This window comes from Siniperca chuatsi, linkage group LG7 (genome assembly GCF_020085105.1).
Source record: "Siniperca chuatsi isolate FFG_IHB_CAS linkage group LG7, ASM2008510v1, whole genome shotgun sequence".
NCBI classification, from domain to species: domain Eukaryota; kingdom Metazoa; phylum Chordata; class Actinopteri; order Centrarchiformes; family Sinipercidae; genus Siniperca; species Siniperca chuatsi.
In genome coordinates this window covers 27,268,694-27,287,850 of record NC_058048.1, presented here as the reverse complement: position 1 = coordinate 27,287,850, position 19,157 = coordinate 27,268,694, and the positions used below count along the sequence as shown (strand labels likewise).

General features: G+C 38.6%; 1 protein-coding gene across 3 annotated transcripts in view; it reads right to left on the bottom strand.

The window, feature by feature from the left end:
* Positions 1 to 19,157, bottom strand: part of caln1 (calneuron 1) — a 59,780-nt gene that overhangs the window by 22,883 nt on the left and 17,740 nt on the right. For 2 of the 3 annotated variants that reach the window (XM_044203166.1, XM_044203164.1), the window contains exons 3-4: positions 15,240 to 15,383; positions 9,955 to 10,067 (exon numbers count right to left, since the gene is read on the bottom strand). In XM_044203166.1, the coding sequence (XP_044059101.1) occupies positions 9,955 to 10,067; positions 15,240 to 15,383 (257 nt within the window). Of the gene's footprint in view, positions 1 to 2,882; positions 3,001 to 9,954; positions 10,068 to 15,239; positions 15,384 to 19,157 lie in introns of all 3 variants that reach the window. The other variant, XM_044203165.1, reaches the window with a different exon arrangement.

Sequence of the window (19,157 nt, the reverse complement as noted above, 5' to 3'; positions counted from 1 at the left end):
GAGAGAGAGAGAGAGAGGCTACATAATACCTAACTCATTGGTCTAATGTATATTCAATGAACAAAAGGAACAAACAAATTAAAAATAGAAAAAGGCCACTTAACTAAAAGAAACCTAATAGGACTATTAACTATATGGTAAAGCACTGAGCAGCTATGTCCTCTACAAGACTTTCATATACATCTTATGTTATACGGTGTAGATGAACTCAACATTTAAGGAAAATTAATGTAACTTTAAATTTTGTTTAGTTTTTGCTGTGTTTTGCATTTACTGTGATTTGAAAAAAATATATAATCAACAGGGACACACTTCTCTACCACAATATCAGTTATAGCACTAACTTAAATCAGATGGCATGTCAGTGGTCCTTTTGATAGGTAGGCATGTTAGAAGATTGTACTGTATGCTCTCTGAAAAATGGAAATACAATGGATATATTTTCTCCACTATACTTTAATATATTTTCTTATCTAAACTTCTGAGCAGAAGCAAAACAAACCACAAATGAAAAAAAGAGTAATCAGAATAATAACTAATCTTTAAGGGTATTAAGCTTTGTGCGGTGTGCCAAAAGCTTAAAGAAAAGAAAAGACTGACTGATCCATCAGAAAGTCCGATATTAACAACCCAACTTTGTTTTTGCATGAGGAAATTCATTTTCCATAAATATTCCTCCTGAGGGCTGCAATATCACATCGTATTCAAAGTGGGCGTCCACTAAGAAAGCACACAGAATGATTATAGTGCAAACCGCTCTAAAATAACCTCACTCCTGCTGTTCCATCAAAAAGGTATGCGACCCCTAATCAGTCATTTCTCCCGGCTGTCAGTTTACCTGTGGGAAGCATGATTGGTAGGCAAACTCAACAACAAGCACATTAGTCTTTGGTTGCATTGTTGGTAATGCAGGCACCAGGTTTTGACAAGGAAGAAGAATGCATGGCATAATAAAAAAAAGACGATATCTCTGGTCTTTCTGCATTGTGAGTCTGACAATGTTATGAGTGCAATGCTAAATTGATGGAGCACTCTTTTAAGTACATGTCTCCAAGCAGAGCAATCACTAAACCCAATTCGACATCTTAATCTGCTGTGGATCCACTGGACCAACATGGCACTTGACTGTTTATACAGGGCAATGAGACGTAAAAGAAAATTCTGAAACAGCCAGAAGTCTCAGTGAAAAAGCTCACAGCTACAAGAAATGTCTGCCAGCCCCCATCTTGTTAATGTTGTCCATCCTCAGGAACACTGATTTTAGTCATTTTCATGCATTTATTGCTCTTTATAGGAACATTAGTTTGTGAAAATATGAGGAAAAACAACACAAACTCAACAACTGAGGATGTGCCAGAGAGAGTTGGGGGCTGAGACAAGAGGGGATAGATCAGTTTCTTTTTACAATATGGTTGGCAAATTGACATACCTAAACAAAAAACATTAATGCTGCGCTTCTTATGATCTTACGATGAAGAAAATGATTAGTAGGTTAGGATTTTAAAGAGGGGCCACCAACACATAATCTTACAAAAGGAGCTAAAAAAGGTGCCATAAAACAAAACACAGGTTGTGAAAATCGAGGAATGTGAATGACTGTGTCCAAGCCCCTTTATTCAAAAAGCAAAATGTCTTGCTGCTGCATTGGATTGTGTTCAGCTGAAACTGAAACTGGCATCTCTATAGTCCCTCATCTGTGATGGATTCCTCCCAGTGTAAACATCAGTGTAAAATGATGGGCTTAGAAAGCAGCCCTTTGGTTTTCATTGACTGATAGTAAAACATAATGTTTGCTGTTACCGTTTTACAGATAGCTGTAGATATCTGAAGAAACTCCTCCATCGTGCCCCTCTAGATGAAATTTCTTGACATGCTATCTTACTGATTACAATTTTTGGAGTTTTGGAAAACAACCACAAGCCTGGCACACTCCACGTCGGGATCTGCTTTTTAAAATTGTGCAGAAAAAATGCCTCCTTACATTTTTAATTACGACATACAGATTACAGTCCTTGACATGATGAAAACCCTTTTCAATCCCCTTCCTTTGAATGCTTCGTCTTCCTCATGAGAGTGGACATAAACTGATAATCCAAGTTTTCAAACCACTAGTCAATAATAAACAAGACACTGCAGAGAGGGTGCCAACTTCTTCAGTGAGCCTCACACTTCAGCACAAACATACAGAAACACAGGTCTCCACAGAACAATAGGGATGGGGATCATTCATTTTTATTGATACCATTTTCAAGACTGCTTAACGATCCGAGTCTTTAATGATACCATTATTGATACTTTTCTGTTAATTTGGTGGAAAGATGAAACGACAAATTCTTAACAGAACTGGTATTGCTTTTATTGCTTAACTGTGAGTCTGTGATTGATTGGTTGATTTCTGAACAGAATGAAATTGGCCTAGCCTTCAATAAACACTGCTGATGCTGGGCATTTACACAGGACCCCTTCAACATAACGTATAACTATGAAAATAGTAAAATAATATATCAGCAGCAATGAATGTCCAACAGTTTTTTCCAACAATAAAAATGGGGTGAGCTTGAGCTGACCACCATCTAAATAAATGAAGTTGGCGAATGTTAAACAAATTTTGGCATCATTAAACAACTTAATACTAACTACTCCAAACGTTCTTCTATCATACAGAAGGCAAGTGACACATTTAATTTGGTAAAATGTGCTGAATATTGAACAAACTGTTTTGTTTATGTTTCAGTAACTATTTTGTTTTCACACTAAAGTGTTGGTTAATGTCTGTGACTTTAAGAGATTGCATATTTTTGGATTATTATCAATTGGATTATTATTGTCAACAAACGGGACTTGCTAGTTGGGGGAAGTTGGGGTGCACGCACCATGCATACCTTGGGTGGAGGAGGATGATTGTCCTGCAACGGCAGCTGGAGTTGGCGGTGTTCCGACTCGAAAGACAGTTGAAGGTATTTTGGCTTTAAAGGTCCAGTGTGTAACATTTAGGAGGAGCTATTGGCAGAAATGGAATATAATATTTATAAGTATGTTTTCATTAGTGTACAATCACCTGAAAATAAGAATTGTTGTGTTTTCATTACCTTACAATAAGCTATTTTTATCTACATAGGGAGCGGGTCCCCTTCCAAGGAGGTCGCTATGTTGCACAGCCATGTTTCTACAGTAGCCTAGAACGGACAAACACTGGCTCTAGATAGGGCCGTTCGCGTTTTTCGCGGCCACTGTAATTTCTACTACACCCTTGGAAGGGGAGGGTGATGCGAGCAGCTTAATTAGTATCAATCTCATCATAACTGAGGGAATTCATTGTTCGTTTTTGAGGTGCTGTTATGAACTTAGTGTAAGACAAATTGAAATTGAAACACAAAATGTTAGTAGGAACGAATGAGGAACGACCTGATAATAAATGAATCGTGAACCAAATAAAGTAACACATCCAAGTGAGTAGTCCCTCATTACTGAGTGTCTGACCATTACTTAGCCTTTTTGTGCCTCCTAAAGTAAAGTGATACGTCATACTGAGTAGTGACTAAGTAGTCCCTCATTACTTCAGGACTACTTAGTCACCATTCAGTATGATGTCTGTACTTGGCGGTGCACAAAAAGAGTAACTAATAATTAAGTAATTAGTAATGAATGTGTATGGGAGTACAAGAATGACTCTTTAAGAAGAAAGAAGTGGTCGTTATTCCAATTCACAGATATTTAGGAACTAATCATTACCTAAATGATTCATTAATATAGTATCTCCTAGTCTTCTCTCTAGTAACTCATCATCATCTACTATATAATCCTCAATTTGGAGTAATTCCAGGTTATTCGGGAACTACTCATTAATGATTAATTAATTATCACATCTTTCCTGATTCTTTCCTCACTCGTTCCTGAGTAACTACCCACATTTTTGTGTATTGTATTGTAAAGTGTTACCACATTTCATGATGATATTCCCCACCAAAAACTGCTTGCATGGCTTATAACAAATTCAGGAAAATTACCACTAGCTTCTCTGGGTTCATTACTGGAAAAAAATAACTGGTGCAGTGTTTCGCAGGATACTGCAGTGCATTGAATGAGTATCCAGTATTGATTTTGGAACAGTGTGTTCCAGACAACCTCCTCAAAACATTTTTTGTTTTGGAGTCCCTGCCATACAAATTATGTTCAACTTTAAAGGAAAGCTAAAAAGAGAAAAACAATAATATAATGATATTGTATTTAAGTAAAAGAAAGAGAGAGAACAGCAGGCCCAAATGTTTCCAAATGTTATATACAGTGGATCTAGAATAATAACACAAATACAACATCATCATTAACCCGGTTCAACTCACTCTGTTCTCCACAAGTGAAACCATGTGATAAATCTCAAGCAGACAGAGCACACACTGTGTTTGACAAGTTATGACTTTTGACAAGTAATGGCTTATGAGTTATGAATTATGACAGCACTTATACAGTATGATCTGCATTTCCTCCAATCTCATTCAGAGCTGCTGTGTACCTCACTGTGCTCAGGTCACTTGGAGAGCTACATGGCATAAATCACCATCTCAGTGATGAGTCACAATCATGCTCAGGTATTAATTAGTACAACATAAGCAACACTGACCTGTAATTAAAAGCACAGAGGAGCCTTGATCTTCTAAAATATGTATTCCACACACCTTCAATATTTATCATACACAGGAATAAAGTCCTTGCGTGTGACATGTAGGAAACCAAAGTAATATCAATCCATCCTAAGAAAATGTCATCCTCAACAGCAAAGAGGCATTGAAACAAAATGACAGAAGTCACCTTATGTATTTATAGGAAATATAGGTAAATCTATATAACGGATGCTTATTCTAGAGATGAACTATAACAAAAAGTTATATACATGTCTTTATGAAAGTCCAATGGTGTGTTTATTATTTATGAAGCCTTTTGCTAATCATGCTGCTGCTGATTAGCAAAACAGAGGAAAATAATATGTTTGCAGTTGTTCAATTACAAGCTCATAATTATCTAGACGGGATAATTTGATACATTAACAAACTGTTCAAGAGTAGATACGAGTGAGTAGGAAGGTGAGTGTGTGACAGTAAGTGAATCATTATCCCATCACTCCAGCTGGTGAGGATGTGACACTTTGCCTGACATTAGTGGAATGAGAAAATCTCTCAGCTAAGACAGGAACTGAACTGCTCTCATGGTTCAAGAAGATCGGACCAGAACACAATATAAGATTCATACGAGTTAGACGGGGTCTGCTCGTGTCACACTCCTGCGAATCCTGCTCTGCTCTGATGGAGACCTACTCTATCAACTTCGGCTGGGGAAAATAAATACTTAATCGTAAAATCCTACAAAATGCCAGATGGAGGAAAATGTAATCTGTGAAACACTGTCAAATGCCTTGATAACTGTGGATTTTAATAAGGGTTACACAAAACCCCTCCAGCTAAATGCTTTCAGCGTTGCGTCGTTGTTGTGTGCTTGTCATGATTCATGTTTTATGGAAAAGGTTGGGTATTCAAACTGACTCAGATTTTGCTGTAAGGGCTGAACAGTCATAAAGCTACAGATGGTTTGTGGATTTATTAAACGGCTTCAAGCATTTTGTTCTTACTCCTTAGTGTCTGCTTGGCTTTCTGTGATGAATGTAACAATAACCACAGTTCTGAAACTGCAGAAAAACAACAATTACTGCTTGCTTTGAATCTTCTAATAACTCTATGCACTGTGGATCATTCTTCAAGACAATTTTATTGGGTTCTTATTCATCAAAGGCAGATCATAAAAATGAAATGTGCTAAATGAATGTACTGTAGTGAAGCTCAGGGAAGATTTAAACAGGATGTTGATTTTGACTTTTCCTTTGTAAAAAGCTATGCAAACCATTTCAGTATTATTGTCAAGTTCCAGTAAAAATACTACAACAAAGTCAGAGACTGCTTTACTTAGAGTGACCTGTTATTCTTTTTGTGACGTACTGAAGGTTAACGTAGAAGAAAATGTTGACAAATGTAAAAACTGTTCTCAACTGGTTCATCATATCGAACAGAACAAGGAGCTCTTTCCTGACCAGTTGGAGTCCGACAGGGTTCCTCCCTAGTGTTTCTGATTCACAAGGTCAATAGTATACAACACTTCTATACCTGCACTTAAAGCCCAACGATGCCAAAAAGCAATCTTCAAGAAAATTACTCAAAGGTCTTAAATGACACAGAAAAGAAATAAAAAATATTTTACTTGATGACAGTAATTCTTCAATTCCAACTTCATGTAAATATTCAGGTCACTCTTATCATATTCCCTGTCCAAAGAACCATGATTGTTCTCTTGGCTGTGCCAGTTTCTTCTCACTGTTACCACAACTTTAAGCTGCATTTAGCACTTTTTGGCCACTGGGGAAGAAAAAACTCCCAAACAAGCTGACAAACCCAGCACCTGACATATTTTCACCTGGTAGTTATGTTATAACATGTTAGCAAACAATTGCCTATTTGCACATCAAGCAGGTACAGAGCAAAATTAGCATTCATTTGTCTTAACTTCTGTCCATTTGATGTTTACTGTATAAATCTGAGGCCCACTCTCTATTGGCTCTAGTTTGTGTTGTGTTATTAAAAACAGCTCCCTGCTGCTGTTAGAAAAAGGACTGATAAAAGCTGCAAGACAGAACCATACAGTAAATGTGCCATAAAACCAAAACAATGAGCTAAAAGAGGCTAAAAACCTCAAAACCTGCGGAACCGGGTGATCATTTACTGTGGGTTCATCTCTACGGCCTCGTTCACATTACACACAGTCATTATATTTCATGTTAATTTAACACTAAATAGTGCAGGTTTAAAGAACTAAACCAAAAAGCAATACAGTAGATATCAGGCCTTTTAAGTTTGGAGCAAAATGGAAATTGTTACATATTAATTACATATTATGCACATTCTCTTATATCCTGTTAGTTGGCACAAAGGAAAAGTCATTTTTATAAGCATTCAAGATTTGTGGATTGGGAGTCTGGTGTAGTATCTGAATTTTGATGAGTGTGACATAATGAGGCAGCAGCATGAGTTGTCCTGGTTGTCCTTCTTGATGGTTTATTCAGTGTTTGCTGAACTGTTGGGTGGGCTTTTGAGCAGATAGTGTTGTTTTTCTTCATGTATACTTGCATTGCTAAGATAATTTCCATTCTTCTATTGTCACACACAAGTTACACTGCTTGTTCTGTCCTGCTGAGCAAACGTAATGTTTTACAAGACTGTTTTGTTAAAAAGATTGTTGAGCTAGTAGAGGACAGGACAATTGTATGGTAGCCTCCCACCAGGATGTAAAGCCAAAATGTGTATGTATTTTAGCAGTCTTAAGCTTAGAAACACTTGAAAACATTTACACAACAGATATTCAAGCAGGATTAAAATTAATATGTAGAAAGAGGCCGAGTCATAGTCCATTAACAAACTACATTAAGCACAAAACTGTATTACCTCAAGCAACTAATCATCTGTGAGCCATGTGGAGAAATAATGATAAATCAAGGTTTGGGTAAAATCTTTTCCTCTGCATATGCTCCACACAGCAGATGAGGTGTTTGCTGCCGATTCCTGCTTCTAGGCATGAATTCATCAGACAAGGAATGTGGCTTTGTAAGCAACAAACCCCAACCCACAACCACCAGCCTTACTTTGAGGGGTAAAAAAAAAAACCTTTTCAGGCTAACCGCTCTCCTGCACAAGCCAAGGTCATTGCAGCAGCCAAATGGGGCTGGCAGCACAATCACCCAGCCTGCACTCATACCTCCAAAGACTTGTCTTGCTGTGTAAACCACAAGCTCCTGCCCCAGAGAAAAGGCCCAGGTCAAGCTGATGATTTCATCAAGAGGACAGGCTTGCCAAGTGTTACTATCAGTGCCAAATGTCCCGTTCTTTCCCTCACACCTGCTCGATTTGTCATCATTCCCATTCATGCACTCTCAATCTCTCTATTGTCTGCACAGTCATCACTCTCTGCCTCACTCACTCAAAGTCAGTCTATTTCACTCCCATACTGACATTTTCTCTGTCGTTTGTTTCTTATGCCACCGATTCCTTTGTCACTGAGTCTCTTCGGATTCTCAAAACCCTTTAGGCTGTCCAAAGGCACATCTGTCAGGGTCACATGTTAGCATCATCAGTCACAATATCACTCAGAGGATGTCAGATGCTGTATATTAAGCATTTGTTTTGCACTGTCCTTCAAAAGAGCACAGAAACAGTGTGAATAATGGAATCTGAGTTAAATAAAGTAATATTTGCTTTAACGTGATTTATATATTGCATTTGTACAGAAAAATAGAGAAGACTCTCTGGGCTTGTCACACTTTGACCGAATACCTCAGTCCGAAACCAGGATCATTTCTTCTTCTGAGCACAAATATTCTTTTTCAGCAACATAAAATCCTCTAAACTCTGAGTTGATTGTGCAAGACCATAGCTCATCAACAACACATGCAATTTTATTAAGCACGTGGCGAATATGAGATACTTCTCCTTCAAAATTTATTTTAATTAGTTAACCATTTGTGTTTTGTTATATTCTATAGAGGAGTTTCCGAGCGACGTCATCAGAAAGATGGGGGTGCTCGTGAGGGGTAGAAAACAAATGACTGAGAGCTTATGAGAAGATCGTCATGTGAAGTTGTTTTTGTTGAGTACTTGGTGAAAAATGTTCATTATCCCAAGACGGAAACCTCCCAGTTAGCTCAGAGTGCATCAAAACTCTGCAGGCAGCAAACTAACAGATCATGGATTCATATTGATGTGGTTGCATAAACGACCATTTAACGACCAGTTTCTGCATTTTTAAGGCTGTTTAATGAAGAGTGCACACATTGGTCCGACTGCGATCGATGCTTTGGTCAGTTTGACGTGTGTTGAGAGTGTCAGTAGTAACAGCTGATAGAGGTGCACACTGATGGCTTTTGATGGAAAATACATGGTTGTTACGCTTTCAATTTTTCAAAGAAAAAAAACACAGCAGCCATCTCTAATATGAGTTTTTGTGACAAATCTGGCATACGTATATCCAGTGTCTGGTATTTTGAGGAAACAGCAGGATTTTCATACATGCTAATGTTATGAATATAATAACCATAATGAGTGCATCTGTGCTATTAACTTGTGCAGAAGTCAGAGAGCAGGAATTTCATTTGCTTTTTACCGGTGCTGGCCATTAATATGTATGATGTTAGTTTGCCAGAGCTGACAGATGTCTGTCTGGTAAAAAATAAAAAGTTTTGGAAAATGCAAGGATGAGTGTTCACCTCCAAACGGTAATTTTACTAGTTTCCAATAAGTTGCCTTATTTCTAAATACTGAAAATGTCCATAATTTAGTTATCATGACATTTTCTATCCCCCTGCTGGGCGAGCATCCTTGACTGTTTGTAAACGGGAAACCCATCTATACTCCACTCTTTAAGTAGAGATTCTTTCTCAGATCAAAATGTCCCTTTCTGGGTCACCATAATTTGTACCATACATAATGACACACTACATAACATGAACAACTAAATTACTTTTAACCAATCGGGAATTCTATTTCAGGTGTGTGTGTGTGTGTGTGGTGCCTGTAATTTTAACATCTGGTGCAGGACGCAGAGGAATTACACCTGAGTTTGCTTGAAGTGAAGTCATGAACACAGTTTTTAAGTACAGCAGACCAAGGACTGCTTATTTGAACCACACCCGGATATAACAGTTTTCATTTAACAAAAGCTTTCCAATATTTTGGTTTGGTGTCCATTCAAAAATAAGGCTGAAGAATGAAAATAATTATCATGTTTCTTTTCCTGCTCTACTTGTGATTATCTTTCAACCGAGACAGAGACATACAGCATCCGCTTCTTCATATCAGTTCAATTCATAACTCATGACTCAGCAAAGTTAATGGAACAGATGTGTTTAAGATAATAAAGTTTTACCTGCCAGAAGATGGTATCTATTGTGCTGCCCAGGAAGCCTTCTCTCGTTTCAGATGACAGGAGTTTGGGTCCAAGGATCGTCATGAACTCATTGAAATCAACCTGTCCATCACCTGACACAATAAAAAGAACAGATTATTGATAGCTGATGATGTGCTGATATTTGCATTGTTTGCAACTTTTGTCAAATTAGTTGCTGGTTGTAAACACTTTAACATTTGAGACCAAACCCATCCTGAACCATCCTGGTGATATCAAACCAAATAAAACACATCCCAATTCAACCCTTATCTTAGTCTCAACTTTAACATCCAGTACAGTGGAAATGATTCAGACAGCATGAACACAGTCTCGCTGGTATCCCTTCATTGGGTTGGACTGAGAGGAGAGGCAGAGTGAATGACAAATTATGTTCCTGTCCTGAAAAACTACGGCTAATGTGCCCCTGAGCAGAGCACTGGTTAACAGCATGCAGCTTAATGTGTGTAACTGCATGAAAGTGAAGCCGGGCGCTGAGGGAAAAGGAGCACATAGCAGTGAACCTTTCCTGGATTAAATAGATGTATAGCACAGACATAATTGCAGCCTTTGGGGTTGCAAAAGGTTTCTGCAGTTTTTTTTCCTACAATGTGTATGTAGAAACTCAGTTATTACAACCTATCTTTGGGCTTAAAGGGAAATATGGATGCTGTTTGTGGCCTTGTTGTGGCCACTATATATTACTGAGACAATAATTAGCTTTGACTAGCTCTATAATATATATATAAAAAGCAGATCAAAGTTTACAGCTACAGTATCACTCACAACATGGAGTTCCTGCTGCGCACATTGATTCCAACAGTACTGATCCGGGAGCCTGCTGATACTGTAGCTGTTGAAGCTACTGCCAAAGCAAATCATCAAAACTCTGCAGACAGCAATAAACTCAAACTAACAGATCATGGATTCATATTGATATGGTTTAATAGCATTGAATATTTTCTCTTATTCTCTCTGAGTGGAAAATTTTCATAAGCCTGGTGAGGTTTCTTTATCTCCCCTGCAGAGTTTGTTTGGTTTTATTATCTGTATGTTTAGATAAAACCAAACCTACACTGAAAGCTCTTGCTGTTCATTATAGGCTAAGGGAATTAGATGGGTGAAAAATTCAGCAAAACTAGTTGAAAGTTCAGATCTTTAGGTTTTTAAATAATGGGGTGGACAGACAGCTCACTCACATTAATATAATTGAAAGCTCTGATCAGTGAAAGCTAAAGTGAGAGAAAATCAGTAATTGCACAGCAAAGACAGAATTCTTTGCTATCTTTCATTCTTTCAAAACCCTGTTTGTTCACTCTCCTTTCTTTTTGTTGTCTCGTGTTTTTTATGTCCCTGTATTCACTCATTTCACTTTTCTCATCTTACCACCTGCTCTTCCTGTGTCTACAGATGAGACTGGGACCTTGTCAGTGGAAAGTTACCGATGCAGGACGACTCAATCTGCCCCTCCCTACACTTCTGCTACTGCTCTGACTGTGGCAGCCACTCTGGGGCATGCTGGCACTGTAACGTTAATGCAGTTGACTGCACTTGTATCCATGCATATTCAGCAGGGCAAATGCAGGGCTAAGGTCCAGATGGCAGTGTTGAGATCGGAGGATGTCAGGACGGGAGGATGGATGGATGACAGTGGAGATAAAGGTGGACTGGGTGAACGGGTTCAAGGTAAGATATGATGAAGTACAGTAGTTGTGTGTGTACTGGGACAGGCTACAAAACACATGGGAGTTGTTTAAAGCTCCACCAAGTGATATTTTCAGATTTCCGCTGAAACAAATGACTGAATATAATGTGAAAGGGGTTTTAAAGCACATTTGCTGTATTGTTCAGTCTCACCGCTCTCATCAACCCTGGTTCGAGCAGGCAGCTGTTTTCAGCTAACAACTCCTGACAAAACAGCTGTATGCAACCTGCCCGGCACAGCAGACAGAAAAAGACTAGCTAGTGAAAAACGTGTAGGATCTAGTAGCTATTTTTCTCAAAAGTTAGTGAAATGGTAAATGGACTGTACTTATATAGCGCCTTTCTAGTCTTTCTGACTACTGTTTCTGTCGAGTTTGAATGAAGTGTGTTTAACAATGAGCTGCGAGGTAAAATTGTTATTTTTGTCTGGTGGGCAGTAGACGCCAGTGCTGTAGTGCAACATTTAGTGGGAGTGAATGTCGCTAACATCTCCTTTAATAATAAAATATTTTGAATGAATTTTAATTTATATGTTTATATCAGAATCTCTTAGTTTGCTGGATCAAAACAACCCTTGTTTCAACCCTTAGGTTTTCTACCCATTGGTACTGGGTAAAGTTAACCCATTATTGTGTTGGTGCTATATTGACCCACGCTGGGTTATTTTTTAACCCACTGATTTTTAATGTGCGCGTTATTGTTTCCAAGGTGGGAAAAACATTACCTGCAGTAAAATACTGTTTGTTTAGATGAAACCATAAACTTTTAATTATACACCAGATGACATTTTTGAACTGGTGTGCCCATTGGTTAAATAACATGCCATACTGTACAGTAAAAAACAGCCGACAATCAGTTGATAGAGTATTTACACTGAACAGTCCAAAGTGAAACTCCTTTACCTCCAGATTTTTCCGTTGTTACTTCATGTTGTACCAGACGTACGGTACATGGAAATTCCAACTAAAAACACACAAACACCCCTTAACACTGGGTAATATTGTGTAATATTTGAGGTTAATCCTAAAAGCCCTGTTTGCTTTTCCTAACACAACATGATTACATGCCGGCTCTCATTTTGATGTATCTGCAGTTTGTGACAGCTCAACATTATGCGCAAAGTCACTGAGTCACTTTCTGTGTCTGTCATAGTCCAAGGCACCTGCTTTTGACCAGTCTCTTCCTCTGTTCTGTCACAACCATGCATCCCATTTCAGCTTGAATCAGGATGATGAATTACTGAAGAAAGTTTGAAATCCTACTCCCTTTAGTTATAGACAAACAAGTCAGATTATAGACAATAGGGTATAAAAACTAAATGATGCCTACACAGATCCAAACTTAGAGATTAGAGTCAAAGTTAGAGAGGGACATCAAGGTCATGGATGCCAAAAGAAAAATAAGAACATGCGTGATCTATACTGAAAAACAATGGGTGGTGCAATGCTGCGATCTGGAACAAAGAAGAGTAATCACACCTTTCCATGAAGGGCATACAGAGCTCAATAACAATCACATGGATTGGCTTGACAGCAGAGATGAGTGGAGCAGATAACCTATCAGTATCTTCTAGATATCAGCTGGACTTGGCCGCTGGGCTCAGAATCGATGGCTGTGACCGAGGATCCAATCCTCACAGTTGCCCACTTGGTCAAGATACAATCACTATCATCCATTCTCATTCATCTGCTAATGCCCCTCCTCCATGCCGTGTCCCTTAGCTCACCGCCTCTTTGTCATTTTGTCAACACACATGCATATGAGAAGATAACTTCAAGTGCTCTATAAATAACCAAAGAAACAGGCCTCATTATTTGTCAATGTAACAGAATATCGTGATGACCTGTTTTCACATTGTTCTCGAACAAATTTCTTCCAGTGTGTGCTTGGACTGGTTATAACCCCCTGTGTTTCCAGGTGGATATACATAAGTGAGGAGATAATGAATGAATGAAAGAATGAATGCATGAATAAATAAATAAATGAGGGCTACATCAAACGATTATTTCTATTAATCTTACAATTTGAGCTGTCTTTTTCAGAACAGAAGTATGGCAAATTAATGAACATGAATAATGCCCTTGTTAGGCAGCCAGCCGGTCCTCTGATTCAATAATGCCTAAACAAAGAAAACCCTCAGTATTTAGCTAATGACATCAATCAATGCAAAGAAGTTGACCTGGGTCATTTAATTGGAAAGAGGTTTTCCAAACAACAACTCCAACAAACTTAGATTCAATACACAGAGGCAGAAAGAACAATGAGAACCAAGTGAATAAATAAATAAACCGCATGACTTCCTGAGAGAGAAAAGCAGCTGTGACCTTGGTCAGCTTCGAAAGTAGCCTCATCTGCTTCTTCAAGTTGCAGCAGACAATGCAACACCCCGCCCTGAGGCACAAAAGCAGCTACGGTCTCCTGAGATTCTGAAGAGGAGGAGTTAGAAGAGGAATAAAGGCAGTCTAACCTTAAACTTCAATATTCGGCCTTGAACATTTACAGTAATTCTCTCTCCACAGTGAATCTGAAAAGCACTTATCAAAGTGCTGTGATAGCAGCATGAAGAATATGAATATTTTCCCAGTGATCTGAAATTTGCATATTGCATTTTTCCATCCCACCTTATACAATTTTAAGAGTCTATCCTTTAAAAAACTTCAATCACAGTAGTGCAGCCAGCTTTGCCTGAAACCTGGCTATGCACAAATGCTGAGGGATTGCTTGTGTTGTGTTTTCTTGCTGCTGAGTGTGTTCCCTCCGAGGACAAAAGGTTAAAAGGTCACAGGTGAGGATGGTGCTGCAGAAATAAACCTCAGCTGATTCACATCTTATTGTTTTGACAGCAGGAACCATAAGCACTCTGGATGTATCGTTATACCACAGTTTTGTGATGCATTTCCCCGCTAGATTCAGCTGCTGCAGCGAGTGCATTGATACAGTTTAGTTTAGTTCTAGTTGGACAACCAATATGAAAACCCACGTTGATCTACAACCCCATCTAATGTGTGCATACATTTGATTAATCCCACATATTTCTTTATTTGGATTGACTTTGGTGCTTGTGTATCGAGTAGAAACGGCGAGTGGTTAAGACTGAAATGAACACTTGAACATACATCAGTGTGATAAGAACTACCTACAATGACAGAAACCATCTTTGGGAAAAACGTATTTGACATGTACTGTGAGTTTTTAGTTTGGCTCATGTCAATCCGCTAACATGGAGGGGGCGGGGTTTATGACCTATACTGCAGCCAGCCACCAGGGGGCGATCAAGATGTTTTGGCTTAGCTTTTGGGGAGCTGTCATGTCGTCCATCTTTACATACAGTCTATGATCTGAACAGGCAAGAGCGCATAGAAAAACACTGTCGTTTATTGTAAATCTTTGCAAAGTTGCCTGTTGATGAGACTATACACCTCATGGTGTTTACATTTTTATGATGCAGCGTTAAAAGTGTTTTTTTTATGTCCGTGCATGATGTAAGGCATAAAGGCAGGAACCCAATCTGTATCGCACAGTACATTTTTACACCTTTGTGTGTTTGTGTACATGTGACTCACCATCCATGTCTAGTCTCTGCATGATGATGGCCAGCTCCACCTCACTGGGCATGTAACCCAGAGAGCGCATGGCCATACCCAGCTCCTGTTTGGAAATGAACCCATTTCCGTCACGATCCAGAACCGTAAACGCCTCACGGATCTCTGCCAAGACAAACAGGAAATCAACTCAGCACCTATAAACAAAGCCCACCTCTCCTGCTTCCAAGCTGCACAAACATAAACACTTATTCATGTTCATTTACAGCACTGTGTGTATTAGTCTGCCAGACATATGCGTTATTATTTCTTCACACACTGTATTTTTGGTATTCCTTTCTTTGGCAGGGATACACTTCTCACGACTCTGGATTCATCTTACATTTAATGAAGTCAGCTGGCATTTCACCCTTCCTCCTTATTCATCATCATTCGTACAACTCTCTCTAGCTCCCTTTCTCTCTCTCTTCCTGTCTGACCCAGCTTTGGGCTGTGCCTTATGCAATTGGTCTCGCACCACTGCCTCAAGTTAACAAGATCAATTCCACCCATCGATTCATTTTCTCCACCTGCTGTCACAGCCGCTGTCATCTTTGCTCGTTTTCATGATTTCACATTCTCCGACGTAAGCAGTGTGTTCCTTTATTCTCTTTATCTTCTGTTTCCCCCTTCAAGTTTTACAGTATATTTTTAATCTTTTAATTAGTTCATCATCTAAAGCGACATTCAAAGAGTTAACACTTTAGAGGAGTGGAGTCTGCTTAGGGGCACTTGTCTGTTGCCAGGGTGAAACCTGTGACCTTCAGGATAATGGACTTTACCTTCAACCACTAAAAGTATTGTAAAATATCACTCTCACTGATGCTGCTCTACACATAACCATTCCTGCTCTGTACAGTTAACAGGTGTCAAGAAATATTCTCACTTCTTATTGATGTTGCATCACGTCTGTATACATGGTTTAGTCATCACAAAAGGAAAATGACTGCTTAATTTATCACCATAGGTTTTGGTGGAGGTTCCTTACTATTGTGGGATAACTCATCTTATAAAACAGATTTGTTTTATCTACAAGGAACAGTGGCAGGTCTCACTCAAAGTTAACTTTGGACTTTCACTACATTACCATTATCAGAGGCCTGAAGGGGTCATAATATCTACTATAACCCTTGAAAAAAAGTCAAGTCAATTTTATTTATAGAGTCCAAAGTCATACATTTGCCTCAGAAAGCTGTAATAAAGTAAGGATTGTAAAAAAAAAAAAAAGGTCAGAAACACCATTTTGAAACAAACACCTTTTTTCACCTTTCCTAACCTGTTAATTATCTTGTGACCTCTCAGATTTATGTTGCGACCCGTCTGGGTCTGATCTGCACTACAGTTCTACCTTTACTTGATGAATGTCTTTGGCTGCAGCGTGGGGCAAAAAAAAGACACCACTGTGGTTTTCCATATTTTCACTTTTCTAGTGACCAATACTGCAATTGCATGAAAGCTAAAGTGCAGAACATAATAAAAACACTTTGTAGCCCTACAGAAAATACCACTTTGGTCAGTTTCTGTTGAGACTCACAGCAATGTTGATTCAACTCGGTGGTCAATATTGAAGATGTAGTTTGCAGTGTTGTGTATTAACACTACAAACACAGTTGCAGAAGGACTTTTTTTTTTATTTAACCACTGTACCTCTTTGCCAGCACTGTCCAGTGTTTGGAATATGTCATAATGGTTTTTGAGCCTATGTCCTGCTCACAACATTACATAGTTTACTGTATTGGTGACCCATGCACCAGTAATTCAAGAACAGAAAACTAGAAATTACATTTACAAAAGCAAACATGTAACATTCATTTGAAATCCATTACCAATAGGTGTACGTGAGTTTTCAGGCAAGATAAGTCATCATGTACATACAATGGTCACAGATAAAGATAACTTAAAATACATAACATGATATTTACTTATAAAGGTTCCCTGGGGAGTTTTACAGCGCGGCTAAACGAATAAAAACAAAATATAAACTACAAAACACTAACATTAAATCCTACACTTACATATGTAGCCTATCAGTGGAGTCAGGCAAACATTACATCTGACTCCCGTTTCCCGTTCCCGTTTAGGATAGCTAGTGCAAATAGGCCTACCGCTAACAAACTACAAACTAAACATCTACAATGCATAACGGTACAATACAAAGTCCACATTACTGAAAAACTATAAATTCTTATGTGACATACCCACCTGAAAGAATAAATGAAAGACACAATGATGTGGCTGGTCTTCAGTGGCTTTACTCTCTGGGTGAAACTGCCAACTGAAGAACGCAGCGCAAGCCGACACCTTATATGCCCACAGATGCTCTCATGCCTTTTACTCAAATCAGAAATGCATTAAATGTACTGAGGGGTATCTGTAAAGATACAAAATAAACTGCATATACTGTATATAAAATAGCACATAGCTACAAGTGAGTGGACAAATACATAAAATAGGAGAAAGGAAATGCACTTGACATGTTTGTTAGACTTCAAGGATACACACAAAGCTGGAGGTAAACATAACTTTTGTTGGTTTACAAGAAAGGCCCCTTTTAACACTAGACCCCTTTAAAAAATGATGATCAGGTTAATTAAAAGCTTCAGTCTCAGCAAAAACTTTACTGTATTGTAATGTCAGGTGTTTTATTTTGTCCACCACTCATGTAAATTAACTTTAAGATGAAATATGCCCATTTATTTGATTTTGATTGTGGCATCTTTTATATTTTCAACCCGTTTCAAATTAGTTTGTGAAATAAGCATAATAGTAGTAATATACATTGATGTCTTGGGTTTGTTGTTTTAACCACAGTGCATACATGTTGTGCTGCTGAAGCTACATTTTACTCATCTGACTCACTCTCACAGTAGAGACAAAAAAGCCTCACTCGCACACAGTTGAGTCAGCAGATCGTTCACTGGCTGCTCAACTTGTGATCAAGTCGTCAGTGGAAGGAGTCAGCGCAGCTTCAGTGTGCTTTAATAAATGCATATTTCATAAGTGTGCCTACAGACAGGAGAGGGTGTATGGCAAGAAAAGAGAGAGAGACTGACAGGCATCTGGTGTTTTTAAATAGAGGTGGAATGTCACTTCTCTGAAGAACACTATGACTGCATGACATGCATGAGCACACTGTTGAGCACTGAATAATTTGAGACTGGAAAGTGGAATAGATGGGTTAACTCCATCCGTCCCAGGAGCCACAGAAGCAGAGTCTGAGTCTTTCAAGGGACATATAGAGGACATACACTGCATCTCTCTGCAACTGACAAATTCAGTTATATCATATTTAAAATTCAATGCTTACATGCAACACAATCTTTGACAGTTGCCAAGAATTTGTTGTAGTGCTCTCATGAGTACATAAAAACAATGCAGGGTATGACAAGACAATAACACAAAATGTAGGTACAAAGGGGGAAAAAAAAAAATCTATCTTTACTGAGTGGAAATAGATTGCTATTGAGTGTTTATTCAGGGAACAAACATGTACTAACAGCATTTTCTGATTGCCTGAACCAAAAAATTGGCAAACTGAACCAAAAACCAGTCATTAAGAAATGAGCCCATCAATCACCTTATTATCTGCTGCACTGCTGCCATTCTGAACCAGTGTGCTGGCAAATGATTTGGAACAACAAAACAAATGGAGCGTAAAGCGTATGAATTGCCTCATAAAATTGGGAACAGTGACTGTTGACTGTGTTGAGTACCTACAGTAGATAATAAGAGGTCACAGTCTCTGACCTGCATCAAAACAGGATGTCACTGCTTCCCCAAACAGCTGGTCCTGAGCAAATAAAGCATCATCATCATTTGTAATAATACAAAGCCTTGTTTTACAGATAATATTTTCTAGGATGCACACATGCAAATTCTAAAAAACACACATCAAAGGCA